This window comes from Bufo bufo, chromosome 5 (genome assembly GCF_905171765.1).
Source record: "Bufo bufo chromosome 5, aBufBuf1.1, whole genome shotgun sequence".
NCBI classification, from domain to species: Eukaryota; Metazoa; Chordata; class Amphibia; order Anura; family Bufonidae; genus Bufo; species Bufo bufo.
Window position 1 is genome coordinate 172,289,321 of NC_053393.1, and position 27,913 is coordinate 172,317,233.

The following is a 27,913-nucleotide window of genomic DNA, read 5'->3' on the forward strand; positions in this document are numbered from 1 at the left end:
CCGGTTTGGCATTGGGTCAGTAATGGTGTGGGGTGGCATTTCTTTGGAGGGCCGCACAGCCCTCCATGTGCTCGCCAGAGGTAGCCTGACTGCCATTAGGTACCGAGATGAGATCCTCAGACCCCTTGTGAGACCATATGCTGGTGCGGTTGGCCCTGGGTTCCTCCTAATGCAAGACAATGCTAGACCTCATGTGGCTGGAGGTGTCAGCAGTTCCTGCAAGACGAAGGCATTGATGCTATGGACTGGCCCGCCCGTTCCCCAGACCTGAATCCAATTGAGCACATCTGGGACATCATGTCTTGCTCTATCCACCAACGTCACATTGCACCACAGACTGTCCAGGAGTTGGCAGATGCTTTAGTCCAGGTCTGGGAGGAGATCCCTCAGGAGACCGTCCGCCACCTCATCAGGAGCATGCACAGGCGTTGTAGGGAGGTCATACAGGCACGTGGAGGCCACACACACTACTGAGCCTCATTTTGACTTGTTTTAAGGACATTACATCAAAGTTGGATCAGCCTGTAGTGTGTTTTTCCACTTTAATTTTGAGTGTGACTCCAAATCCAGACCTCCATGGGTTGAAAAATTTGATTTCCATTTTTTAATTTTTGTATGATTTTGTTGTCAGCACATCCAACTATGTAAAGAACAAAGTATTTCAGAAGAATATTTAATTAATTCAGATCTTTGTTCCCTTTATTTTTTTGAGCAGTGTATATATTGTGAGACAGTGACAGGTCTCACGCAGGTTGGAGGCAAGGAAGGGGTGGCTAGTGCGGTCCACACCCCTGTTCCACCACAGATGAGACAAGCTGGATGTAATCAGCCTGGCATAAAGCACCTCCCAGAGTATCAGCAAGGGGGGAGTGTGTTACCTGTAGACAGAGGACTGGAGGCTCTGTCTGTGTGGCCTCAGCTGGGCTAGGCTGAGGGACCACGAGGCTAAGTGACAGCCTGGAATTTGGGGGACGTAGTGACGCCTGCGGTACAAGGGCCACAAGGTCAGAGTCGGGAGGACTGCTGGACCACAATCCCCCAAAGGGACTTGCGGTTGCTACAGCCTGGAGTCTTCTGGGCTAGCTGAGAAAGCCGCATGTTATTACCGTGTCTGAACAGCACTCTATAGGTGAGTCAGGGATTCTGCACTATGTTTAGTTAGAGCCCAGCCGGGCAGGTATTTGTTTTGTATTATGTTTGTTTTGCACAATAAATGCAATGTTTGGACCTAAAACCTGGTGTCCTGAAACCTGGTGTCCTGTATCTGTGGAATGACCCCGGAGAAGAGCTAACCCCCCACAATATATACATTTACTGGTGCCAGAATATCTGGGTGTGATTCAGCTGTTAGCATAATTGTATGTGAGCAGTCGTACAATCTACTGTTGCACTTCCACATTTTGTTGCCGACTTTTTTTTATAGAGTCATCAAATCTTTTAACAGGCGATTTCCAAGAGACTGAAAGAGAAAAGTAGCTCCTACTAGTAAAGTCACTCAGAAATCCCAGGATATAGTGATTAAAAAAAAAGAGAGAGAAAAGAAATTGCTAGCCACTCGCTTGACTGAAGCGATTTTAAAGAGATTTAAAGATACTCAGTTCATTCTTATGGATAGCAATTTCAAAATGTTTTTTTTGTACTGAGTGATACAAAGTCTGTTGTATCCCTATCCCAGAACTGTATCACACAAGAATGTATTAGCCAGATTCTTGCAATACAGTGATCCCTCAAGATACAATGGCCTCAGGATAAAACATACAATGGTCATTTCTGACCCGTCGTAAGTTGAAACTAGACTCAACATACAGTCATGGCCAAAAGTTTTGAGAATGACACAAATATTAGTTTTCACAAGGTTTGCTGCTAAACTGCTTTTAGATCTTTGTTTCAGTTGTTTCTGTGATGTAGTGAAATATAATTACACGCACTTCATAAGTTTTAAAGGCTTTTATCGACAATTACATGACATTTATGCAAAGAGCCAGTATTTGCAATGTTGGCCCTTCTTTTTCAGGACCTCTGCAATTCGACTGGGCCAATTCCTGACTGATAGCAACCCATTCTTTCATAATCACTTCTTGGAGTTTGTCAGAATTAGTGGGTTTTTGTTTGTCCACCCGCCTCTTGAGGATTGACCACAAGTTCTCAATGGGATTAAGATCTGGGGAGTTTCCAGGCCATGGACCCAAAATGTCAACGTTTTGGTCCCCGAGCCACTTGGTTATCACTTTTGCCTTATGGCACGGTGCTCCATCGTGCTGGAAAATGCATTGTTCTTCACCAAACTGTTGTTGGATTGTTGGAAGAAGTTGCTGTTGGAGGTACCATTCTTTATTCATGGCTGTGTTTTTGGGCAAAATTGTGAGTGAGCCCACTCCCTTGGATGAGAAGCAACCCCACACATGAATGGTCTTAGGATGCTTTACTGTTGGCATGACACAGGACTGATGGTAGCGCTCACTTTTTCTTCTCCGGACAAGCCTCTTTCCAGATGCCCCAAACAATCGGAAAGAGGCTTCATCGGAGAATATGACTTTGCCCCAGTCCTCGGCAGTCCTTTCACCAAACTTTCTGCAGAAGATCAATCTGTCCCTGGTGTTTTTTTTGGAGAGAAGTGGCTTCTTTTCTGCCCTTCTTGACACCAGGCCATCTTCCAAAAGTCTTCGCCTCACTGTGCGTGCAGATGTGCTCACACCTGCCTGCTGCCATTCCTGAGCATGCTCTGCACTGGTGGCACTCCGATCCCGCAGCTGAATCCTCTTTAGGAGACAATCCTGGCGCTTGCTGGACTTTCTTGGACGCCCTGAAGCCTTCTTAACAAGAATTGAACCTCTTTCCTTGAAGTTCTTGATGATCCTATAAATTGTTGATTGAGGTGCAATCTTAGTAGCCACAATATCCTTTCCTGTGAAGCCATTTTTATGCAACGCACTGATGGCTGCACGCGTTTCTTTGCAGGTCACCATGGTTAACAATGGAAGAACAATGATTTCAAGCATCACCCTCCTTTTAACATGTCAAGTCTGCCATTTTAACCCAATCAGCCTGACATAATGATCTCCAGCCTTGTGCTCGTCAACATTCTCACCTGAGTTAACAAGACGATTACTGAAATGATCTCAGCAGGTCCTTTAATGACAGCAATGAAATGCAGTGGAAAGGTTTTTTTTGGGATTAAGTTAATTTTCATGGCAAAGAAGGACTATGCAATTCATCTGATCACTCTTCATAACATTCTGGAGTATATGAAAATTTCTATTATAAAAACTTAAGCAGCACCTTTTCAAATTTCCAATATTTATCTAATTCTCAAAACTTTTGGCCACGACTGTACAATGCCTCAGACTCAGACCCAACCAATCAAGGCCACTTCTATGGTAAAATAGCTGTATTAGTTGCTAGTTAGCAGCTATTCCTGACTGGTGTATGTAAGGACTGGTTTTATCTCTCTTAGGCCTCTTTCACACGGGCGTTGCGTGTGAGAGCCGGACAAGATGCCGGTGCATTGCAGGAAAATGCGCGATTGGTGATGGACCATGTGATGAGCGCAGTGACGTCATCAAAGGTCCTTTAGCCAGGTCCTGAAGAAAGTAGAAAGAAGAGGAGATCCTCTACGTGATCAAGTGGATGTGGTGAGTTAATTTTTTTATTATTTTTAACCCCTCAATGGACATTTTACTAAGCATTCTGTATTAAGAATGCTATTATTTTCCCTTATAACCATGTTATAAGGGAAAATAATAAAGATCGGGTCCCCATCCCGATCGTTTCCTAGCAACCATGCATGAAAATCACACCGCATCCGCACTTTCTTGCGGATGCTTGCGATTTTCATGCAGCTGCATTTACTTCTATGGGGCCAGCGTTGTGTGAAAAACGCACACTATAGAGCTTGCTGTGATTTTCACACAACGCAAAAGTGATGCGTGAAAATCACTGCTCATGTACACAGACCCATTGAAGTGAATGGGTCCAGATTCAGTGCGGGTGCAATGCGTTCACCTCACACATTGCATCCGCGCGGAATTCTCGCCCGTGTTAAAGGGGCCTTAGTTATCTGCTTATTTTTCTTAAATCTTTATTTTCTCTTATTTTAGATGCAATTTTGGGGCTTTGGAACCGATTACTCAACTTACAATGGTTTCAACATACAATGGTCATCCTGGAACCAATTAATATTGTATCTTGAAGGAGCACTGTATTATAACAGAATTACAGCGTGTACTGGCTGGCGAGTGCTAGACTTCAGTGACCACAACCTTGCTGAAGCCATATGTTTTACTTCCATGTTTGGGTCATGAGAAAAGAAGCTAGTCCTACAGTATAATCTATAATGCTAATGTCTGGTGTGATAGAAGATCACATCCCAGCTACACCCCATGCCATTGATCCCCTGTAGGCAGCTGGGATATGCATATCTGACTTGTTCTGTAACGAGCAGATGGAGCATTGAATATTCCAGATACTGGTAAAGTAACTGGATGAGGCCTTGAGTGCTGGGAGGTTTTAATTTTGTTCACAATAATTAATTGATGATTAAATGCATCTGTACAACCAGTTTCTCCTTACAGTGAAACCCCCAGACACTATTCCCTTCTCCCTGGGCTTTCACTAGTGGATACTTGGCAAACTTGCCGAGTTATTTTCCTTTTTTTTATTTTAAAGACAAACAGAGCAGAAAGCATTATTACCTAGCCTGCTAGCTTCCCCTCCATTAGACTGTCACAGAGTTGCTCGTAAGACCCCTGTTGTGACAGCTCATTGCTGTCAATGCTTTAGTAGTTAACTAGGCCAGTCCCTTTATATGGAGTCAATGCTGGGAGTGGAACATTTTTGTAATAGACTGATATAGTTGCATTGTGTTTAATGAGTTTTTTTTTTATAGCTATTCTTAAATACAAATAGTTCAAATATACAGATATATTTTCATATACCACATTTTTAGCAAAGCAACCATAAACGTCAACACATCTTATGCTGGAAAAGGTGGTCATATGCTTTAAATAAAAGTCAAAGGATTTCAACAGAACTGGTCTAATTTAATGTGCATGGAGATGTCCTGACTCTCCCCCAAAGGGAAATGTGGGGGGACAGAAGGGACAGTCCTCGTTTGGCAGCAGTCTATACATATATACACTTGGCAGGACTGATGGTGCCAGCAGGAATAGTTCTCAGCCCAATGGTTAGCTGTTTAAAGAGGCCCTGTCACATGCTCTACACCTTAAAAAAGCCCTGTCACATGCTCTACACCTTAAAGAGGCCCTGTCACATGCTCTACACCTTAAAGAAGCCCTGTCACATGCTCTACACCTTAAAGAGGCCCTGTCACATGCTATACACCTTACAGAGGCCCTGTCACATGCTATACACCTTGAAGAGGCCCTGTCACATGCTATACACCTTAAAGAGGCCCTGTCACATGCTATACACCTTAAAGAGGCCCTGTCACATGCTATACACCTTACAGAGGCCCTGTCACATGCTCTACACCTTACAGAGGCCCTGTCACATGCCCTACACCTTAAAGAAGCCCTGTCACATGCTATACACCTTAAAGAGGCCCTGTCACATGCTCTACACCTTAAAGAGGCCCTGTCACATGCTGTACACCTTAAAGAGGCCCTGTCACATGCTGTACACCTTTAAAGAGGCCCTGTCACATGCTATACACCTCACAGAGGCCCTGTCACATGCTGTACACCTTAAAGAGGCCCTGTCACATGCTATACACCTTACAGAGGCCCTGTCTCATGCTATACACCTTACAGAGGCCCTGTCACATGCTGTACACCTTTAAAGCGGCCCTGTCACATGCTATACACCTTACAGAGGCCCTGTCACACGCTATACACCTTACAGAGGCCCTGTCACATGCTATACACCTTACAGAGGCCCTGTCACACGCTATACACCGTAAAGAGGCCCTGTCACATGCTACAAAACTTAGAGGCCCTGTCACATGCTGTACATCTTAGAGGCCCTGTCACATGCTATACATCTTAAAGAGGACCTGTTGCATGCTATACACCTTAAAGAGGGCCTGTCACATGCTATACACCTTAAAGAGGGCCTGTCACACGCTATACATCTTAAAGAGGGCCTGTCACATGCTATACACCTTAAAGAGGGCCTGTCACACGCTATACATCTTAAAGAGGCCCTGTCACATGCTATGCACCTTAAAGAGGACCTATCACCTGACATGTCTGTTGTAGTAACTACTTGCATTGCCCATGCAATACCAATTCCAAGAGTAGGCTCCTCCTGGTTGAGCCGAAAATCTCAAGATACCGGAGCCTATACCGGGAGAACGGAGGGGCGCCCAGGGATAATAGTAAGTGCAGGGAGATCCCTGGGCGCCGCTCTCCATGTCAGCATACTTTAGTTTAGATTTTTTATCGTAATGAAAGGTCCCGCATACACGATATTCATTGGTGGTGCACCAATGAACAACCCCCCCCCCCCATCCCCCAAGTATTATCATTGGTGGCAGTGGCAGTTCTGATCGGAGCCCCAGCAGTGTAAGCCTGGGGCTCCGATCGGTTACCATGGCAGCCAGGATGCTATTGAAGTCCTGGCTGCCATAGTCAGCTCCATGCTGTTGTGTGCACACAGCAGCAGGGAGAGCGTAATGTCCTATTCACCCTGATAGAGCTCTATCAGAGTGAATAGGACAAGTGATGAAAAGACCCCAGGTTCTAGCCCCTAAGGGGGTAAATAGGTATTAACAAAATACTAAGTTTAAATCACCCCCTTGCCCAATTTTACATATAAAATATATAAACAATAAAAAAATGACATATCGCCACGCCCGAAAAAGTGTGAACTATTAAAATATTTAAAAATATCTCCTATGCGGTGAACACCGTAACAGAAAAAAACAAAAACCGTGCAATTTGCTATTTTTTTGTCACCTTGTCCCAACAAAAATTAGGTTAGGACTGTTATGGTCCAGACGCTCCATAAAATGTGGAATGCACGCAGCTTTTTTGGTGTTTTATTTTTTTCACGTGGTATCGAGTATCGCAAAACTTTTTTATGGTATCAAAATAGAGTCAAAATTTTTGTATCGTGACAACCCTAGGTAAGACGTGTTTTTAAAGAATTTATTTGTCTTGCACTGCTGAACATAAGTATTTGAACACCTGAGAAACAGCAAGAATTCTGGCTCTCAAAGACCTGTTACTGTGCCTTTTTAAAAGTCCACCCCTACTCCACTCATTAATCTTACTTAGTAGCAACTGTCTCAGCTCTTTAAAGACACCTGTCCACCCCACAGTCAGTCAGACGCCAACTACCACCATGGGCAAGACCAAAGAGCTGTCAAAAAACACCAGAGACAAAATTGTGGACCTCCACACGGCTGGAAAGGGCTATGGGGCAATTGCCAAGCAGCTTGGTGAAAATAGTCAGTCTCCGTCGTACTGGGGCTCCATGCAAGATCTCACCTTGTGGGGTGACACTGATGATAAGAAAGGTGAGACATCAGCCCAGAACTACAAGGGAGGACCTGGTCAATGACCTGAAGAGAGCTGGGACCACAGTTTCAAAGGTCACTGTCGGTAGAACACTGCGCCGTCATGGTTTCAAATCATGCATTTCACGGAAGGTTCCCCTGCTCAAGTCATCACATGTCCAGGCCTGTCTGAAGTTTGCCAATGACCATCTGGATGATCCAGAGGAGGCATGGGAGAAAGTCATGTGGTCAGATGAGACCAAAGTAGAACTTTTTGGTCTAAACTTCACTCATTGTGTTTGGAGGGAAAAGGATGAGTTGCATCCCAAGAACACCATCCCTACTGTGAAGCATGGGGGTGGTAACATTATGCTTTGGGGGTGCTTTTCTGCGAAGGGGACAGGACGACTGCACTGTATTAAGGAGAGGATGAATGCGGCCTTTTATTGTGAGATTTTGAGCAACAACCTCCTTCCCTCAGTCAGAGCATGGATCGTGGCTGGGTCTTCCAACATGACAATGACCCGAAGCACACAGCCAGGATAACCAAGGAGTGTCTCCGTAAGAAGCATATCAAGGTTCTGGAGTGGCCTAGCCAGTCTCCAGACCTAAATCCAATAGAACATCTTTGGAGGGAGCTGAAACTCTGTGTTGCTCAGCGACAGCCCCGAAACCTGACAGTTCTAGAGGAGATCTGTGTGGAGGAGTGGGCCAAAATCCCTGTTGCAGTGTGTGCAAACCTGGTCAAGAACTACAGGAAACGTTTGACCTCTGTAATTGCAAACAAAGGCTTCTGTACCAAATATTAACACTGATTTTCTCAGGTGTTCAAATATTTATGTTCAGCAGTGCAAGACAAATAAATTCTTTAAAAATCATACAATGTGATTTCCTGATTTTTTTTTTATTTATTCTGTCTCTGCGTGGGAATGCACCTACAATGTGAATTTCAGACCCCTCAATGATTTCAAAGTGGGAAAACTTGCAAAATCGCAGGATGTTCAAATACTTCTGTTCCTCACTGTACATAAAGCTGAGTGTATGTGTGTGTGTGTATGTATGTCCGCTAAAGGAATCCGCACCATCGCATTTACAATCACGAAATTTGGCACACAGGTACATCAGGTGTCCGGAAAGGTTTTAGACCAGGTCTCAGCTCTCTAGGACGTACTGTTCCTGAGATATTCCCAAAAAAATGCATTAGCCAATAGATGTTTGGTCACATGACCCTAATCAGCCAATAGAAGCTCACAGGCCGTTAGCCTCCACATACACAGTTTTACTCCAGGTTTCCATAACAACCCAGCCATTTGTCTTCACTGCTTTAGGTGAGCTTTAAAGGAAATCTGTCACCAGGATAATCGCTATTGAAGTAAAGGCATGGCCTAATAGCACTTAGTACTTTATTTTAAGATGTGCCTTTGTTCCAGCAATAGATGTTTTTATCCTCTGAAAATCCAGTTTATTTGGTATGCAAATGAGCCAATAAGGTGCCCAGAGGGGTGTCACTCTTGCAGGAAGAATTCCAGACACGCCCCCTGTCACAATGTGTCCACCCTTAAAAGACGAATTTAAAACCACGCCCCCAGGTCCTGCTAAACCACGCCCCTGATCCGGTTAGGCCACACTACCTCCCACTCCTCAGCCGACAAGGATTGAAAAAATGAAGGTAAAAATTTACTTCTGTCAGCTGCAGGGGTGGGAGGCAGGGTGACTTTCTCCCTGCAGCTCACACTCAGACAGCATAGTGCTGCTGTCTTAGAATGAGCAGTTCAAAACCACATGCCCCCGATCTGGTTAGGCCACGGCCCCTCCCACTCCTCAGCCGACAGGAATTGAAAAAAATGAAGTTAAAATTCAACTTCTAGGTCCCTCTAAGCCATGCCCTGATCTGGTTAGGCCATGCCCCCTCCCACTCCTCAGCCGACAGAGATTGAAATAATGAAGTTGAAAATCAACTTCTGTCAGCTGCAGGGGTGGGAGGGATGGTGACTTTCTCCCTACAGCTCACACTCAGACAGCACAGTGCTGCTGTCTGAGAGTGAACTGTTCAAAAGGACATCCTTATATCCGTGCTGGCCCTGCTCCAGACGGAGGACAGGGAGTCTGAAAGCCGGACTGTCCGGCCAAAAACTGGACCTCTGGCCACCCTAGGGTAAGGCTGCTGTGGAGGTCACCGTTTGAGATGGTCCGCTATGGAGGTCAGAGTTAAGGGGCATCTTTCTGTAAGAGTCACTGTCAAGGGGCTGGTGTGCTGTGAAACTCACTGTTAAAGGGGAAGGCTGCTATAAAGGTCAAAGTTAAGGGGTGAGCTGCTGTGGAGGTCCAATTTTAAGGGACGGGGCACTGTGGCAGGGGGGTCAGTGTTAAGGGTTGGAGGTCTGTGGAGGTCACTGTTTTGGGGGCCGGGTGCTGTAGATGTCACTGTCATAGTGGATAGTGTTGATATCTTTTAACGACATGCACAAACATGAAATGGATAAAATATACCGCAGCAAAGCTAGTTCATTTATAAACTTCTAGTACAAATAATACAGGAATGTTACAACATAGAGCCATAAGAATAGATTCTCCAGAATTGTTATTACATTGGGATTGGAAGTAGTTACTAAAACAGACGTGTCAGGAGAGGTGACAGGTCTTCTTCCATGTATATGGCCATCTTCAGATCTAAATTTTAGGCATGGATAAGCAATATGATGTGGAAATTAACAAAAAATGCAAGACCGCATGTGTTAGTGGCAAAAGCCATTACTCCCTGATAGGTAAGTAGGCAACCACTGAGACTCCCAGTAATTCCCACTAATAGAGCTGTGTTGCCTTCATAGTGGGTGGCTAAGAGCCTGTGTAGGCATTGTAAAAAGTTATCATCATCTGATAGAAATCTGATAATTAATGGGTGAATCAATTGTGATTATTCTGCTTTTACATTATAAGTACATTTTTACTCAATTCCATTTGATCTTCTGACATCTGCAGTAATTAAACTACAATTATCTTTTTATTTTACAATATTCTAATGTATGAACTGATGAGTTTAACACCCTGTTGTAATTTTACAGGTTTATTTTGAAGTGATTGCATTTGATCAACATGGATACATAGCAATAGATGAAGTAAAAGTCCTAAGACATCCTTGTGGTGAGTAATTCTATTTGTATCATTAATGAAGATATATATCTATTTCTATATATGAGTTAAAGAATTCTTGAGACTTTTGTAGCATAAAGGCAGTTCCAGAGATGAAATAGTGAATCATGGCAGAGCCATCACTCCGGGTATATGCAGAACTACAACAGAATTGTATTGTTACTACCAAGGCCTTCTTTTATTCCAGCATGTGAATAATCTTTTGTAAATTAGCACAAATAAGGAGTAAAGGCTTCCGTTTTGTCCTGATAAACATACATTTGTTCCTTGGCCTTTCTTGTGCCCTGGTGACTTCTTGGCAGCATCTTTCCTCAGTGTAAACTTTGAGCAGACACGCAAAAATATCCGCAAAGGCTAAGAGCTACTTTACTGCAAGCCATTGTTGAATACTAGTCCAGAAGATGTAAATGTGATATTAGAACACACAGTCTAAAGGTGACCATACACCTTAGATTCAGATGTAGCAGAGTTAATAGTCATAGCGCGTTAACTAGATGTGATAACTCACCAAGTGTGACTGTTAACTCTGCTACATCTGTAGATGTTGGCTGACCGCTATTTCTCCCGACCAGCCCATACACATGCTCGCTGGCCCACAAGTGCCTGTGTTCTCAATAGTAAGAGGTTAAAAAGCTGCTATTCACAGAATACCACCCAAGTCTAAAACATAACCTTTAATATATTAGTTAAAATTACCCCACAAAAGTTATCATATCAAACAAAAAAATTATAAATGGATGAAGACACAATAATCATCAGTGTTCCACAATACAGGATGGGACAATACCATAGGCAGGGTGGTGATGGTAAAATAGAAACTTTTCCCTGGTTCTCACCCTATACTGTATAGCCCTGCCTATAGAACGGAATAGCCGCCCCGATAAGGGCGATCCCGTATTCAGGAACCTCCTACAAGCCCTGTGATGGCCCTGAAGATGGATTTTCGAGGCAGACCAAGGTAAGATGCCATAAAACGGGTCTATTCAATGACCTACTCTAGATACACAAAATAATGAAAGCTGAGTACATCAAAATAATAAATAGATTCTGAGTACATAAAAATAAAAAAATGCTGAGTACATAACAATGAACCAATAGATGCCCAGTACAGTTTCCACAGTATCAGATTAAATTCTCATATGCCAAAAGACACCTTCAGTTTCAAATAAGTATAGGTCCCTTTATTCCAACGCGTTTCGCCCAGTACAATAAGATCGGCTCATCAGGGGACACCCATGTAATATCTCAATAGGCATCAGAATTTTTTTTGTTACTTAGATGGTCAAAACCTGATGGTCAGCAATTACATCCCCACCAATTAGTCATTTGAGAAGACTCAGTGGAGAATAAACCATAGGTGCGGTTGGGCTAATGGGCCCCCAAAAAAACATCACACTTGATATTGATGAAAAATCTATATAAATGTCTCCACAAGTATGGTGCAAATTAGATGTTGCACAATCAATTACCGGTCAAAATAAATGGTACTTGCGTGCCCCATATGTTCAACCCAAGGAAGTTAAGAAAGGTGGCAAGTCAGTTTGGTTGCTGTTTAATGGCATAGATGAGCCGCATAGCAAATTGTCTGTAATGAAATAACACAGAGTTTTGTCATGGACCAGTCATGATACCACAGATGTCATCAAGGGGGAAAAAACACTCAAGGAAATAAAGCCGCAAAGCATACCTGTGTCACATCGTCAGTCAATGTCTGCAGAGTGACGAGCACGTCAGCTTAGGGGGTTCAAAAAGGCAGCCAAATAGATAAGGGGAGTGCTTGCCTAGAGAAGTAATCGAGCGCTAACCCCAAGAGCGGCCCCAAGTGATGACGTAGCACGGGTCACGTGTCACACCAGTGGGTCACTTGATCATGCTTCACCGCGGCCAAAAGCATGTGATCATTTGCAGTCACATGAACGGCGCCTGGACACTCATACAGCGCATATCCACCTGCTACACTAGATCAAAAGGTCATGACAAAAATGGGCCACAGAGGCACCTATGTGTGATCTAACTTAGACAATATTGCGTGGAGCAGGCAAACAAATAATAAGAAAATGTATAATAATAATTAAAAAAATGGGGGAAAAGAAAAAAAACTAAATTTTTTTTTGGGTCCATGCCAGACAGTAAATATTAGTGAAACCTGTCTATAAATGAATTATTGAGAGGGTATTAGAGGAAGTAAGAATGCCCAGTTTAGGGAATGGCCACATATTCCCAGTTGTTATTCATATATAGCTGGGTCAGGTAACTGCTGCCTCATAGATAAAATGGTATGATGGCTGACTATAGAAAACATGAAAAATCTGTATTTTCATTAAGACCAGCTGGTGAAATGGTATTTAGCACGTAAATCCATTTGGATTCCTTTTGTTTTAAAATTTTGTCAAAGTCTCCTCCCCTGATGGACTGTTTTATTGTCTCAATCATAGAAAATCGTAATGTATTTGGATTGCCCCCATGATGGAGTACTATATGTCTTGAGAGCAGTTTGTCGCTTTTGTTTGCCCCAGCATGTTCCAAGATCAGTTTCTTGAAGGCTCTACAGGTCTTAGCGACATATTTACTTCCGCACTCACATTGAGCCAAGTACACTAAGCCTACAGTATTACAATTTGCAAACGTGCGAGCAGTGTAGGTCCGTTCTTGAGCACTGTTCAAGAAGGTATCACCCACTTCAACGAATGGGCATGCCTTACATTTTCCGCACCTATAAGTACCGCATCTCCTATCCAACAGCCAAGTATTTTGTGTGGGGGCTTCAAAATGGCTGCTGCCAGGCACCTGTTTATCTCCTATTAAAACAAAAAGACCATTCATGTTGAAATTCAACTTTGATGACTCTTCTTTTTTCCAACATTTTCAATCGGTGGGAGAATCAGAACACCCCTATACACATTGATTGATCGTCAGCCGGTACCTTAAAGGTGTCCAGGACTCTTTTTGCTAATTTTCTCTACTCCTCCATAAACATGCATTCTTGGATCAGCCAAGTATACACTTGTTTCAAACAGAAGAGGGTGAAAATCCACTGCCAAATTAGTAACAAAGGATCAGGATGTTGAAACCGAAAATGTCTCATCATTCTTTCCCCTGTCATCTGCATCAGGTGACAGTCTCCATACTCTGAATTGTTAATTGTTCCCACCAAAATTGTCTGATTCAGCCATCTTTGAATTATCTGTAAAGCATACCTGAGTTTTCAAACAAAGTTTGCATAATGTCTGTGCTTCTTTTTACAATCATAACTGTGAAGAAATAGATATATATTTTTTTGGGGCTTCCATAATATTTTTTCAGCCTAATTATTCCCCTCTTCAGCTGCACAGCGAGATGCATTTCTCTAGCAGGAGGTATCGCCTTTCTGTGGAATCTGCCAGTACTGTATTGCTGTGGCGTCCTTTCCCTTGCTTCCCACTATGTTTCTTTTCAGCTTCAGAGCTCACAGAGAAGATGAGAAAATCAGACTTACAGAAACACAGGAGGCCCCTGTGATCTTCACAAGCAGTGAAGAAGCAGTTCTTTTATCAGGCTTAGGATCTCAGCTAGCTTTGTCACGTCCCCCACTTCCTGTGAACCGGCTTCTATGTCTCTGTTATTAGGGACAGATCTTGCCTGACAGCAGGCAGTGGACTGCTAATTAGGTGGAAGTAACTCCCCTACTAGTACTAGCATCCAGTACTTTTTCTCTGTTCAAAAATAACTGATCTGTGACGGAATTGACACAAACTAATGTAAGCTGATCATAAATGAATCAGTTATTTTAAGTGCAAACAGAGGCTAACTGAGCATAACTGATGCTCAAAATAAAGGATCCATTTTTTTTTTTTGTTAATTTTCTGTTCTTCTGGCGGATCAGAAGAACGTAAAGCTAAACGGTGATGTGAACTCTGACTAAGGAGTTTAGATTGTGAGCTCTACTGGGGACAACAAGGGATGGTAATGTCTGTTGTTAGAGCAGTTCGATGGTCAGGCAGAGAGTATTTAATTAAAATAAATGAATCGCCCGATAACAGACACAGACAACGCTTGCTGTATCTAAGGAGATCTGAAAGATCCTGCCCAAATATCTTTATTAATATACCTTTTGATAAATTGGAGTAACTGGGAGTTTCCGAGGTGGATACAATACTTAAAATTAAATGTGGCAGATTATATAATTACACGTGATAGCATATTAACAATATCCTTGACATATACGGCAACATCTTGTACTTTGGAAATCTATTAATTGTCTAAAACTGGATCCAAAGTGCAGCGAAATGTGTCAGTGCTATATAAGTAAGTAAAATAAATAATATAGTACCGTTGTTCGTAGAGCTTGCAGTAAATGAGAGCTTCCCTATCAGGAGCAGGTCATATGGTCTAGTTATGCATACTGTTACAGTGGTTTGCTGTTTTGATGTAGATATAACTTATTTGTTTTTCAGCTAAAACGCCTCACTTCATACGGGTAAAAAATGAGGATGTCAATGCAGGAAAGTCTGCAACGTTCACATGCGTGGCAAATGGAAAGACAACACCAAGTGACAGGCTTTGGCTGCAGGTATTTTATTTTTTATTTCAGAAAACCTTATAGAAACTTGTAAATGTCCTGTTATCAAGATTAAATGTACAGCATAATGCAAAGCAAGTAAAAAAAAATGTGAATATTCTGGTGGGGGTACGACATTAGATATTATAATATATATATATTATATAATGAAATATTGATGACCTATCCTTAGCTTAAGTCCCACCACCCCCCGCCAAGTAGCCATTGTATACCAGCTGTTCTCGGTATTGCAGCTGAATTCCATTCACAAAAATGGGACTGAACTGCAAAAAGACCATGTAACTAATGCATGTGATGTCACAGACCGAGGAAAAGACAACAATGCTTGGGTAACCCTTTAAACAGATCGGCTGCAGGAGTTTAAGATACAGTAGGTTATCAATATTTTAGTCCTGGAAACCCCTTAAAAGGGGTTGTCCAGTTTTTCTCAACCTTTTCTCATATACATATAACTGTCCTGTGATCATTCATTTCCCAATATAATGCCTAATATAATATGATGCTCCCCCCTACACCCCATCTTTGTAAACTAGATGGGCAGGGATGCAGGCAGGACCACAAAGAACCATGAAGACACAGAAAGAAGCCAATGGATGAGATGTCAGCCTACGAATCCAGCATTACCTGTTTAGTAATGCATAGGTGTACACTTGTGCGCACTTTGACTTTGTCCATCTAATTCATATTTAGACTTGTCTGACATTTGTAGGAAGGTGCAAGGGTCCGTCGTTGACGGAAAGTATGTGTCACCGAGGTTCCTGGCCTCGGTGAAATAAGAGCCGGTATTTTCAGGTGTCAGCGGCAGCTAATACTGATTGACACTTTGCTATTTTAGTATAGCTGATCCGGGACGGCTCTTATTGGGAGTAGCCAAAGTGATGGGTGGGTGACTACTCCCCACGTTCCAGGCCAGGTCTTGACTGGCCTATAAAAACCCAGCCAGCAGTGTCAGCTGTCAGTGAATTACTCCTCTCTGACAGTGGAGCTTCGTCAGTCTCTGTGTTGGGACCTGGGATTTTGGGCCTGGATTAAGGCCTGCTACCTTGTTGGCGTGAAAGTAGGTGGATTCTGCTTTGTCCAAGGACTTATTCTTTGCTGCATGATGTGAACGAACACCAGAATCACAAGGTGACTGTTTTCCTTGAAGCAGACCTTTTGTTTTATCATTTACTTAATGTGTGAATAAACACTGAACTGTTTAATTCAAAGACTTTGTTGTTGCCACTATACTGCGTCTGCTAACCTGCCTACCAGAGCGAATCCCACACATTGTACTATAACACGGTCATTGTACTTATTACTATTTCTATTTATTGTGTGTGATTTGTAGTGTAGTACAAGAATATGAATTGTATTGTGTTACTACACTCTTATAGGTTATCATCCACCTATTTTAGGTTTATCCTCCACACGTTTTAGGTTTTAATTGCCCTGTTTTGGAATAACCTAATTGAAAATACAGTAAATTAGTAATAAAATATTTCATTTAGTAATTCATTATGATAAATTATTTTTCCTTTTATATACAGTGCTGCCCATAATTATTCATACCCCTGGCAAATTTTGACTTAAAGTTACTTTTATTCAACCAGCAAGTAATTTTTTGACGAGAAATGACATAGGTGTCTCCCAAAAGATAATAAGACGATGTCCAAGAGGCATTATTGTGGAAAAAAACCATTTCTCAGCTTTTATTTACATTTGAGCAAAAAGTGTCCAGTCCAAAATTATTCATACCGTTCTCAATAATCAATAGAAAATCCTTTATTGGCTATTACAGCAATCAAACACTTCCTATATTTGCATGTCTCCACAGGTATTTTTGCCCATTTATCTTTAGCAATGAGCTCCAAATCTTTCAGGTTGCAGGGTCTTCTTGCCATCACCCTGATCTTTAGCTCACTCCACAGATTCTCAATTGGATTCAAGTCTGGACTCTGGCTGGGTGTCACGACCTTGCTTATGGTTGTGACTCCTGGACCCGCATGCTGTTGCCGCAGTCTGGTCTTGTGTTCAATCACAGATGAGGGCTGAAGTATATGGCCTCATGTGTGGTTGCCGCTGGCAACATGATGTTAGTCACAGTATAGCGGCCTGGGCTAGTGCTAGGCAGCTTGCTGTGAAGTGCATGCGGTTGCACCTGGCAACCTGTCTTTTTAGGTGTGCCTTTTGTACATGTGCTGTGCATTTTCCCTGTTTGTTGTGCACGAGGGTTTTGTATGTGTGCACTTTCCCTTTAAGTAGCAGTCTTCCTTTGCCTGGTGTAGGAAGGGTTTACTCCCTTCTTTGTGTGTGAACCCTGGGTGTGTCTCTGTGTGGGTGTGGCCATTTGGGGCTATTTAGCTCCGGCTGGATGCCAGACTCTGAGGGGTACTTCAGCCATGGTTAGCTGGAGTCATCCTCCTGGTTATATACCATCTGCCAGTGAGGGCCACCCTTGTGGTCATAAGTTTTTGTATGATCTTATGAAGATGTTTCTGTGGTCTCTTTGTTTATTGCAGCTATGGTTTCCTGGGTTCCTGTGTGATGTTGGTGTGTGCTGTGTCCGTTTGTGTTGTTGTGGACAGCAGCACTTGTACATGGGTTCCAGGCTGTGTGTCTGTGGCAGGTAGGTGTTGTACTTGTTTCATTTACCTGCCATTGCCATATGCTGTTTATGTTCCCCTTCCTTTGCAGTCTGGCCAGTGAGACTCCTGTTTGTCCGTGTCTAGGAGGAACAGGTCGTCTTACCCTGCTCCTAGTCCAGGGCCACCCTGAGGGCTAGTAGGGATTATAGGTTCCAGAGTATGAGCCCTCCCACCATCAGGGTTGGCTCATACGGCTAGGAGACAGGGTCAGAATTAGGGACGTATTAGGAGGTGACCTGCTCCCTGATTCCTGTCCTGGCCTAGCAGCGACCAACATCTTCTGTCATCGCACGGCTGAGGGTTTTCCCCATCCTCAGCCGTGACACTGGGCCACTCCAAAACATTAATGTTGTTGTCTGCTAACCATTTCTTCACCACTTTTGCTGTGTGTTTTGGGTCATTGTCATGCTGAAATGTCCACTGGTGCCAAAGGCCAAGTTTCTCTGCAGACTGCCTGATGTTGTCGTTGAGAATCCTCATGTATTGCTCTTTTTTCATGGTGCCGTTTACTGTGATTAGGTTCCCTGGTCCATTGGCTGAAAAACACCCCCAAAGCATTAGGTTCCCACCAACATGTTTGACAGTGGGGATGGTGTTCTTTGGGTTGAAGACTTCTCCTTTTTTTTACGCCAAATGAAGGAAACATCATTGTGACCAAACAATTCAATTTTAGTTTCATCTGACCATAACACAGAAGACCAGAAGACTTCTTCTTTGTCCAGATGAGCTTTTGCAAAGGCCAAGCAAGCTTTTGTATGCCAGATCTGGAGAAGTGGCGTCCTCCTTGGTCTGCATCCATGGAACCCAGCACTGTGCATTGTCCGTTGGATTGTCTGCCTTGAGACATTGCCACCAGCAGAGCCCAGATTTACCAGGAAGGCTTTGGTGGTGATCCTTGGATTCTTTTTCACCTCTCTAACTATGCTCCTGGCCAGCACAGGTGTCACTTTTGGCTTCCGACCACGTCCTCTGAGATTTTTCACAGTGTGGAACATCTTGTATTTTTTAATAATACTTTGCACTGTAGCCACTGGAACTTGAAAACATTTAGAAATGGCCTTGTAGCCCTTTCCTGACTTGTGAGCAGCCACAATGCACAGCCGCAGGTCCTCACTGAGCTCCTTTGTCTTAGCCATAACTGTCCACAAACCAACTGCAGAGAGCTGCTGTTTTTCACCTGTTGAGTTGATTAAAACAGCTGTTCCCAATTATTCAGGGTAATTAGGATGCTTTAGAACAGCTTGGACTATTTGAAATGGTATAGAATTTTGGATTTTCCCACAGACTGTGACAGTTTGTGAAGGGTATAAATAATTTTGGACTGGACACTTTTTGCTCAAATTTAAATAAAAGCTGAGAAATGTTTTTTTTTTCCACAATAATGCCTCTTGTACATAGTCTTATTATCTTTTGGGAGACACCTATGTCATTTCCCGTCAAAAAATTACTTGCTGGTTGAATAAAAGTAACTTTAAGTCAAAATTTGCCAGGGGTATGAATAATTATGGGCAGCACTATAGTTATCCTGTCATTTTCTCATTGAAAGGGTTGTGTCACTAATAACACATACTCCCTATCCACAGAGTGCCGCTGAACTGCCCCATGAGAATGCAGCAGTGCTACTTCCACCGCTCTGTTCACTTCTAGGGGACCTCTAGGAGTGCTGTACTTGTAAGTGCAATAGAATGGAATGGAGAGGTGGACATAGCACCACTGCATACTCATGGGAGAGTTTGGCAGCATTTGCAGACCTCCGATCTCAGGACTGCTGGGAATCCTAGCTATCAGACCCCCATCGATGACTTATTTTCTATCCTGAGCATAGGGACTAAGTGATATTAGTGGCACAACCTCCTTAATACCCTGTAGGTTCTTCCAAGTGTTTGGCTTTAGCTAAGGTTATTTTGTGGTTAGATATGCTACAAAACAGCAAAAAATAAAGATGGAAGCAGCACAAAATGTCTCTAACAATTATGATGCAAAAGTCTGTCCATGGTGGATCAGCCCCACTTCCACCCATGACATTCCTCCTGTTTCTTATTGTTAAGTTACTGTTCCTAAGGGCAATCACACAAAAAAAGGACTTAAAGTACCTTTACACAAGACAATGATCAGTACGATTGAGCGACAAATGAGTTGTTTCTTAGTGTAGTTTCAACTATGACCTATTAGATGTCACGATTGTCGTTCACAAAATCGTAATTTCAATCACATATTCCATCATTTGTAAAGCAGACTGTTGCATTTACACAAAGCGAAATTTGAGTGGCGTGCTTAAACACACCGACAGTGTAATCGTGCGTGCAGTGAATTATTCCTGTTTACACGTAGGAAATTGTTAACATCCAACAAACGATCAAACCAATGAGAAATCTACCGATTGTTAATTGTCGCTCTATCGTTCATCGCTTTTAAACTCATCGATAATTGTGCAGTTTCGATCGATTTAGGCTACTTTCACACTAGCGTTCGGGGCTCTGCTTGTAAGCTCCGTTTGAAGGCTCTCACAAGCGGCCCCGAACGCATCCGTACTGCCCCAATGCATTCTGAGTGGATGCGGATCCGCTCAGAATGCATCAGTCTGGCAGTGTTCAGCCTCCGCTCCTCAGCAAGCGGACACCTGAACGCTGCTTGCAGAGTTCGGGTGTCCGCCTGGCCGTGCGGAGGCAAACGGATCCGTCTAGACTTACAATGTAAGTCAATGGGGACGGATCCGTTTGAAGTTGACACAATATGGCTCAATTTTCAAACGGATCCGTCCCTATTGACTTTCAATGTAAAGTCTGGACGGATCTGTCTGAACTACTTTCACACTCGAATTTTTTCTAAACTATAATGCAGACGGATCCGTTCTGAACGGATGCAAACGTCTGCATTATATGAGAGGATCCGTCTGTGCAGACATCAGACGGACCCGCTCCGAACGCAAGTGTGAAAGTAGCCTTAACGATAATTTACACGATAATCTGCTCGTGTAAAGGTACCTTTAGGAATTTTAGTTTAGATAATTGCAGCAACTATTGCCTGGCAGCTCGTGCCAAGGCCAATAACAATAAGGGGTAAATTCAAAATGAAAAATCTCCAGCACTCTGTAAAAACTTCACTTCTTTATTGGATTTTTTAAATCATTGTACAAGATGTTTTTAATAATTTTCCAATTAGGAAGTGAATTTTTTTGTGGATTTTTGTTCATTGTGGATATATACCTGTTTCTGGCTCAGGACATCTTCTAAGGCTACTTTCACACTGCCGTTTCTGGGTCCGCCTGTGAGATCCATTTCAGGGCTCTCACAAGCGGCCCAAAACGGATCAGTTCAGCCCCAATGCATTCTGAATAGATAAGAATCCGTTCAGAATTCATCAATTTGGCTCCATTACTCCTCCATTCCGCTCTGGAGGCGGACACCAAAACGCAGCTTGCAGCGTTTTGGTGTCCGCCTGACGATGCCGAGCCAAACGGATCCGTCCAGACTTACAATGTAAGTCAATGGGGACAGATCCGTTTTCACTGACACAATATGGTGCAATTGAAAACTGATCCATCCCACATTGACTTTCAATGTAAGTCAGGATGGATCCGTTTTGACTTTGACTTTTTTAAAGAATAATGCAAACGGATCAGTTATGAACAGATACAAGCGTTTGCATTATCAGTGAGGATCCGTCTGTGCAGATACAAGACGGATCCGCACCGAACGCAGGTGTGAAAGTAGCCTAATACCTGTTATTTGGACATCCAACAGAGACAAGGCAGTGATCATGATCAGTTTTTTTCTTACTTTATGATTATGGGGTGCATCAAAAGGCAATTTAGGTTCTTTGATCCAGGAAGTTGTAATTGCCCAATTGGAGTTGAGAAAGAATCCCCCCCCCCCCCCCCCTAAAATGAGGAAAAATGGCTTCTTCCTCATGAGGGTTTTTTGTTTGCCTTCCTCTGGATCAACTTGCAGGATAACAGGCCGAACTGGATGGACAGATGTCTTCTTTCACCTTTACAAACTTTCTTACTATGTTACTAAAATGTCATAACATGGTACAAATAGCCGAACCCTTATTACCTCAACACACAAAAGACAACAGATGTCAGTCCCAAGCTGAGAAGTTTAACATATAATGACCCTTAATCAGTTTAATGCCAGGCCCAGTCAGTCTTATTGATTTCACCTGTGCTAACCTTTTAATTGTATCTCCTCACAATGTGTCATTCCACAACAGTAATATAATACATTTCTAAAATTCTATCAAAATCTCTGTCTTTTTTTTTAAATCAACAGACCAAAATTGAATTGGACCATGTGTATGCATTATAGTTTTATAGTATTTCAATGACAACATGTAAACTACGGCTTTAAACATGCTGAAATATCAGGCAGTAACATTGTCTCCTGCCCATGCCTGCCAGCATCTGCCATGCTAGCCTTTCAGACTTCTGCGTTGAGTGTGCGGGGCATATGCTAAAACTGTCAGAAATATTTTTTCTCTGTTTGTTTGTTTGTTCAGGATGAAAAATTCTGTACTTTCACAAACTACATTGACAGTAATTTTCCAGGTTTGTAGACTGTGTCCAACTTTGCAACAACATTTATTAATCCAGTGCATCCAAAAGTAAAGCCGCTTCAAAATTGTCTTGATTAGACATTTACTGTATTTTTTAGGATATTTTATCATGAGAGTACTATTTTAAGTCCGTTTTGCTTGAGTCCCTTTTGTGGTAATTTGTTCCAAATTTATCCAATACCGCACGTACTTTGTTAAATTTGGTGTATCTTTAACCCGTAGGATACCAGCACTGACCATGGCATGCATGCTGCAGAGGGTTCAGGCACCCTCCTCCACCCCATCAGGTCCCCGCTCTGTGGTGACGGGGACCTGATGGCTGGAACGCCAGCCTTCTATAGAAGCCTATGAGATCAAGCCCCCAGGTTGGGTCTTATAGGCAAGCTGTCAATGTATTACTGACATTCAATGCATTACAATATAGGATTTATTGTAATGCATTGTAGAGGGGATCTAACCCCCAAAAGTTTAAGTTCCACAGTGAGACAAAAAAAATAGTGTTTTTATAATAAAAAATTGTGTTATTGATAATGAAAGTTTTTCATAATAAAAAATAAAAATTTCCAGTAAAAAAACAAAAAAACGCCCCTTTCCCATAATAAAGACATAAAATTGTAAAAAAATAAATAAAAAAAACCTGACATATTCGGTATTGCCGAGTCCATAACGACAGGCTCTATAAAAATTTCATATGACAAAGTTCATAAAATCAGTTTTGAATAACTTTAGGGGTGTATTTTCAAAAATGGGGTCATTTATTGGTGGTTTCTATTCTACGTAAGCACCACAGTGACTTCATAAACAAAATTATACCAACATAAAGTAGACATATAGGAAATGTAAACTGATTATTTATGAGCTATCACTATATGCCTTAAAATAAAGGTAAAACATATTGATTTTAATTTATCACAAACATGACGTACAATGTGTCACAAGAAAACAAACTCAGAATAGTGTGAATAAGTCAAAACATTCCAGAGTTATTACCATATGAAATGACGTGTCAGATTTGCAAAAATTGGTGAGGCGGAAGATAAGAAAAAAAATATTTTGAACCAAAAGGTGTGCTTTTGGTGGATTTTGAACTGATGGTTGTCTGTGGATGACACTGTTATGGGGGGATCTGTGGATGACGCACTGTTATGGGGGGGATCTGTGGATGACGCACTGTTATGGGGGGATCTGTGGATGACACTTATGGGGGGATCTGTGGATGACACACTGTTATGGGGAATCTGTGGATGACACACTGTTATGGGGGGATCTGTGGATGACGCACTGTTTTGGCGGGGATCTGTGGATGACACTGTTATGGGGGGATCTATGGATGACGCACTGTTATGGGGGGGGATCTGTGGATGACACTGTTATGGGGGATCTGTAGATGATACACAGTTATGGGGAGATCTGTGGAGGACACTGTTATGGAGGATCTGTGGATGACGCACTGTTATGAGGGGGATGTGTGGATGATACACTACTACGGGGGATGTAGCATCATATATAGCATCTTATGTAATTGGGGTCACTATTCACACAGGGACAATATACTGTGACACATATGATACTGTGACCAGCATAAGATGATCTTATGCTGGTCACAGTATCATGTGTGTCACAGTATATTGTCCCTGTGTGAATAGTGACCCCATTACACCACCAGGCTCCGCTCACAGCAGTCTTTATATGTAAAATCTTTTTATTCTTTTCTGCTTTCTTCTGTAACAGTACTCACTATCAAAGCAGCGGTCCGGCCGGCAGCGTAACATAACTCACTCAGTCAGTCACACTCCTGCCAGATTCATTAATGAAGTGGGAGGAGCATGACCGAGTGAGTGACGTCACACGTCGGCCGGACCGCTGCTTTGATAGTGAGTACTGTTACAGAAGAAAGCAGAGCCTTTGCTGGAGCATTACATAAAAAGATTTTACATATAAAGACTGCTGTGAGCGGGGCATGGTGTAATGGAGTACAGTGACTGCACCGTGCTCCGCTCACAGCAGTTTTCATATGTAAAGTCCATTCATGTAATCTTCAAGCAGTGGCTCTGCTTAAAACTAGCGCAATCCTCTGTAGTAGTACTCACTATCAAAGCGGCAGACAGGCCAGTAGTTTAACGTCACTCACTCATTCAGGCTCCTCCCACTTCATTAATGAAGCAAGAGCAGGAGCGTGAATGAGTGAGTGACGTTGCGCTGCTGGCCTGCCTGACGCTTTGATAGTGAGTACTACTACAGAGGATTGCGCTAGTTTTAAAGCAGAGCCACTGCTTGAAGATTACATGAATGGATTTACATAAAAAAATTGGTGTGAGCGAGGCCCGATGTAATGGAGTACAGTGACTGCACCGGGCCCCGCCGCGAGTGAAACAGCAGTTGCCGGCCTCCAGCCCCTCCTCCCTCCCCGCTGATACATCGCAGGCCGTGCTGTGCAGCATAGCGGTCGGCGATGTATCAATGTCAGACATTTAAAAAGAGCACCATTCGCTTTATAAGACTCACTTCCAATTCCCCCTATTTTTTTGGGGGGGAAATGCGTCTTGTAAGGCGAAAAATATGGTAATTACCATAGCTAACCATGCCCTCTTTCCCACTCATTTTTTAAAACTGGAAAGAGTGATGCAAAATTTTTGACACAGACAAGCCAAAAAAGTTGCAAAACCCCTATTTGCAACTGTTTGAATCCAGAACTCTTGAGCTCGGGTTGTGATCCACCTTGATCAAAACCAGTACAAAAAAAAACTGCCCATAGCAACCAATTAGATTGAGCTTTTCATTTTCTAAAGAAAAAATGAAAGGTGTAATCTGTTTGGTTGCTATGTGCAACTAAGTCAGTTTTCCTTAGCACCAGTTTTGATGAATCGACCCCCTCGTATCTACAGCTCCTATGCAAATGTGTGCCTCTCCATGGTAACAGACTACAAACAACCTACAGTAGTCATACAGTTTTCCATATGTCCTCTGCCATTTTCTAACTTAATGAATGTGTGCTGTCAATAATGAGGGGACAAAGAGAAAGGGATACGACAGCAGGATCGGAAAATGGTTTGTTTTCTGTTTCCAAGAAGCATAAGTCTGCATAGGAGCTGTAGACACAAAATAGTAGAAAATGTCCTTCATTTAGGAACAGCGGTACTATGAAAAAATTGATATTCAGTCCAGTCATAGGACTAAACAGCTACCTTTTGTGAAGACCAAAGATATGTACAAGCTAGTTTAGAAGCCCTGCTGATGCTAAATGAACCTCAGCTTCTTACGGAATATATACAGCCATATCAGAAAACAGTAGTTCCACAATTTTCTCTGCAGTGAATAAACAAACATATTGTAAAGAAGTGGCATTACCAATTCAGACAGCAGTGTAAATCCAATGTTCTCATTAGCTGATACACTAAAAAATAAACTTGCCACCAAATAAATGTGACGATGGCACTAATGAAAGGATGTTTATGATTAACAGATGTATCCCATCTGCTTCGATTTTCTTTGTCACATCTGCTGACAACACAAGCTAGCGCTAAAATGGGCATAATATTTCTTTTGTATTGAGTCACTAAACAAGGAAAATAATTATAATGCATATGTTGCTAGAGGTGTTTATATCTCACTTGTAGTGTGCAATTATGCTGTGGGCAAAGAAAAAGACTGGGTATTAGCTGAGGCTTGTCACCATGGAAATTTGACTGCTGCACTCTGTTTGTAGAAGATCAGACTCTGTCATTTGCAAGCCAAAAAGTAATTAATAAAAGTTGAAGGAGATTACATGTCAGTTTATTTTGTCGTCTACTTTTGAAACCTTCTTTATTCAACTCCTGTCTTACATTGTCTGTGTTCTCACTTCTTCCTTCCGTCACCTTATATCTTAACTGTTATAAAGTGCCAAAACACTCCCAATTACAGTCGTGCATAGAATATTACATGACTTTTCTATTCATGCTGCACAATTAGTGGTCTCCCAACTGGTAGTGAAAGTGACGTGGACTATTCCTATGAGTGTTGTGGTAAGTTCAGCATGATATATCCCAAAGCACTGATCGAGTCCTGTAGTGAGTCTAGCCCCTAAACCTCAAGTGATCTGGAGAACATATCAGGTTGAATATGAACTTGTTGGAACCCTTTTTTAGGACACCACTAAGGGCCCTTTGAGACGTCATCATGATTTTAGGGCCAGTTATCAGGAATGAGTATAATAAGCAAGCACTTCCTTGTCAGCTGATGGACATCTTTCATTAAGATGAAAGATGTCCGACTATAGTCAGCACATCTCCCTGTGTAATCAGGCACGTGCTGCCGATAATGAATGGAATGTGGGAGGAATCGCTACAGTAGCAATTGTTCCTCTCACATTCAAAGGTTGCTTTGGCCAGTGTTCATCCATCAACGCTTGCACTGCTCGAACGTCGTAAAGTGTAATAGATACAGTTGATACCTATGGCACAGCAGGAATCCATAGGTCCTTTGGCCTGCCATTCTCTAGTTTACATAAGCTTTGTTAGGCCTATGGCCTACAAGTGACAGGATCACGAGTAGGATGTCAGCTTCCTGGCGCAAACAGAGTGATGACATCACTACATCATGCTGCCTGCAGCGGGCGCTAACTCTCTCTGGCCTAATGTTCTACTCAACGTAAGATCAGAGTAAAGTGAGTAGAACTTTTATTATTTTCTAGCCACTTTTTTGGCAATGAGGGGGCACTGCTTGGCTCGGAGTTGGGACTAATTGATCATGAGAGAATACTGATCCCTATTAGGGATCACAAAGGTAGTAACTTAAAAACCATTGGCAACATTTGATGTAATTAGTACAAGATCACAAATTGAAGTAGGCTATCTTACAAAACAAGAAACTACACTTAGGTGTGCATTTTTTTTTGTATCAGTGTTTAAAGTTCTTTCACATTTTTCTTTTTTTATTTCAATTTTTTTTTTTTAATAGTTCATTCATCTGAAATGTAATTCATTTTAATAGTCTATAAATATTATATGCACCTGTTGGTCTGCCAAAAATGGCCTACTCTGCATATACTAAGTAAATTTTGCTGTGTAAGTTATTGTGTAGACTTAAAGCATTGCATTCTATTAATTTAAGAAGCCGGTTCTGGAATTATGTTATTCTCATGCAAATTAGACTTATAGCTACTTTTGTGCAATGTGCTAACTCCTAACATCTTAACACATGAGTAGTGATTTGCTAGAAAAAAAAAAATACTTATTATGCAGTTTCAGTAATAGTTGTAGCAATGATCAAGCTCATAATTTAAAGAAATTGAAACTCCAGAAGCAGCATTTCAAGAAGCAAATCAATCTTAGCACACTGTGCGAGCAACTCATCATCTCCACAAACTGCTGGTTTATGGGAAGTCCAGGTCAATTGTCTGTTACTGTCCACCTTGTAGATTAAAGATCTTTGCACTTTGCTATTACACTGCATTACCTCACTTAGAAGCTGACTGTTTCTGAAATTATGACATAGTTTATGCCTCTGAAACATTTAATTATGTCATCTGTTCTCAGAAGTAATTTTGTTTAATACATTTGTATCATTGGAATCATGCAGTAATTT

At 42.2% G+C, this 27,913-nt stretch overlaps 1 protein-coding gene across 1 annotated transcript in view; it reads left to right on the plus strand.

Moving 5' to 3' along the window:
• The window catches only part of PTPRM (protein tyrosine phosphatase receptor type M), an 855,321-nt gene that overhangs the window by 272,411 nt on the left and 554,997 nt on the right, over positions 1–27,913 (plus strand). The window contains 2 exon segments of the mRNA XM_040434446.1: positions 10,519–10,597; positions 15,040–15,155. Of these exon segments, the coding sequence (XP_040290380.1) occupies positions 10,519–10,597; positions 15,040–15,155 (195 nt within the window).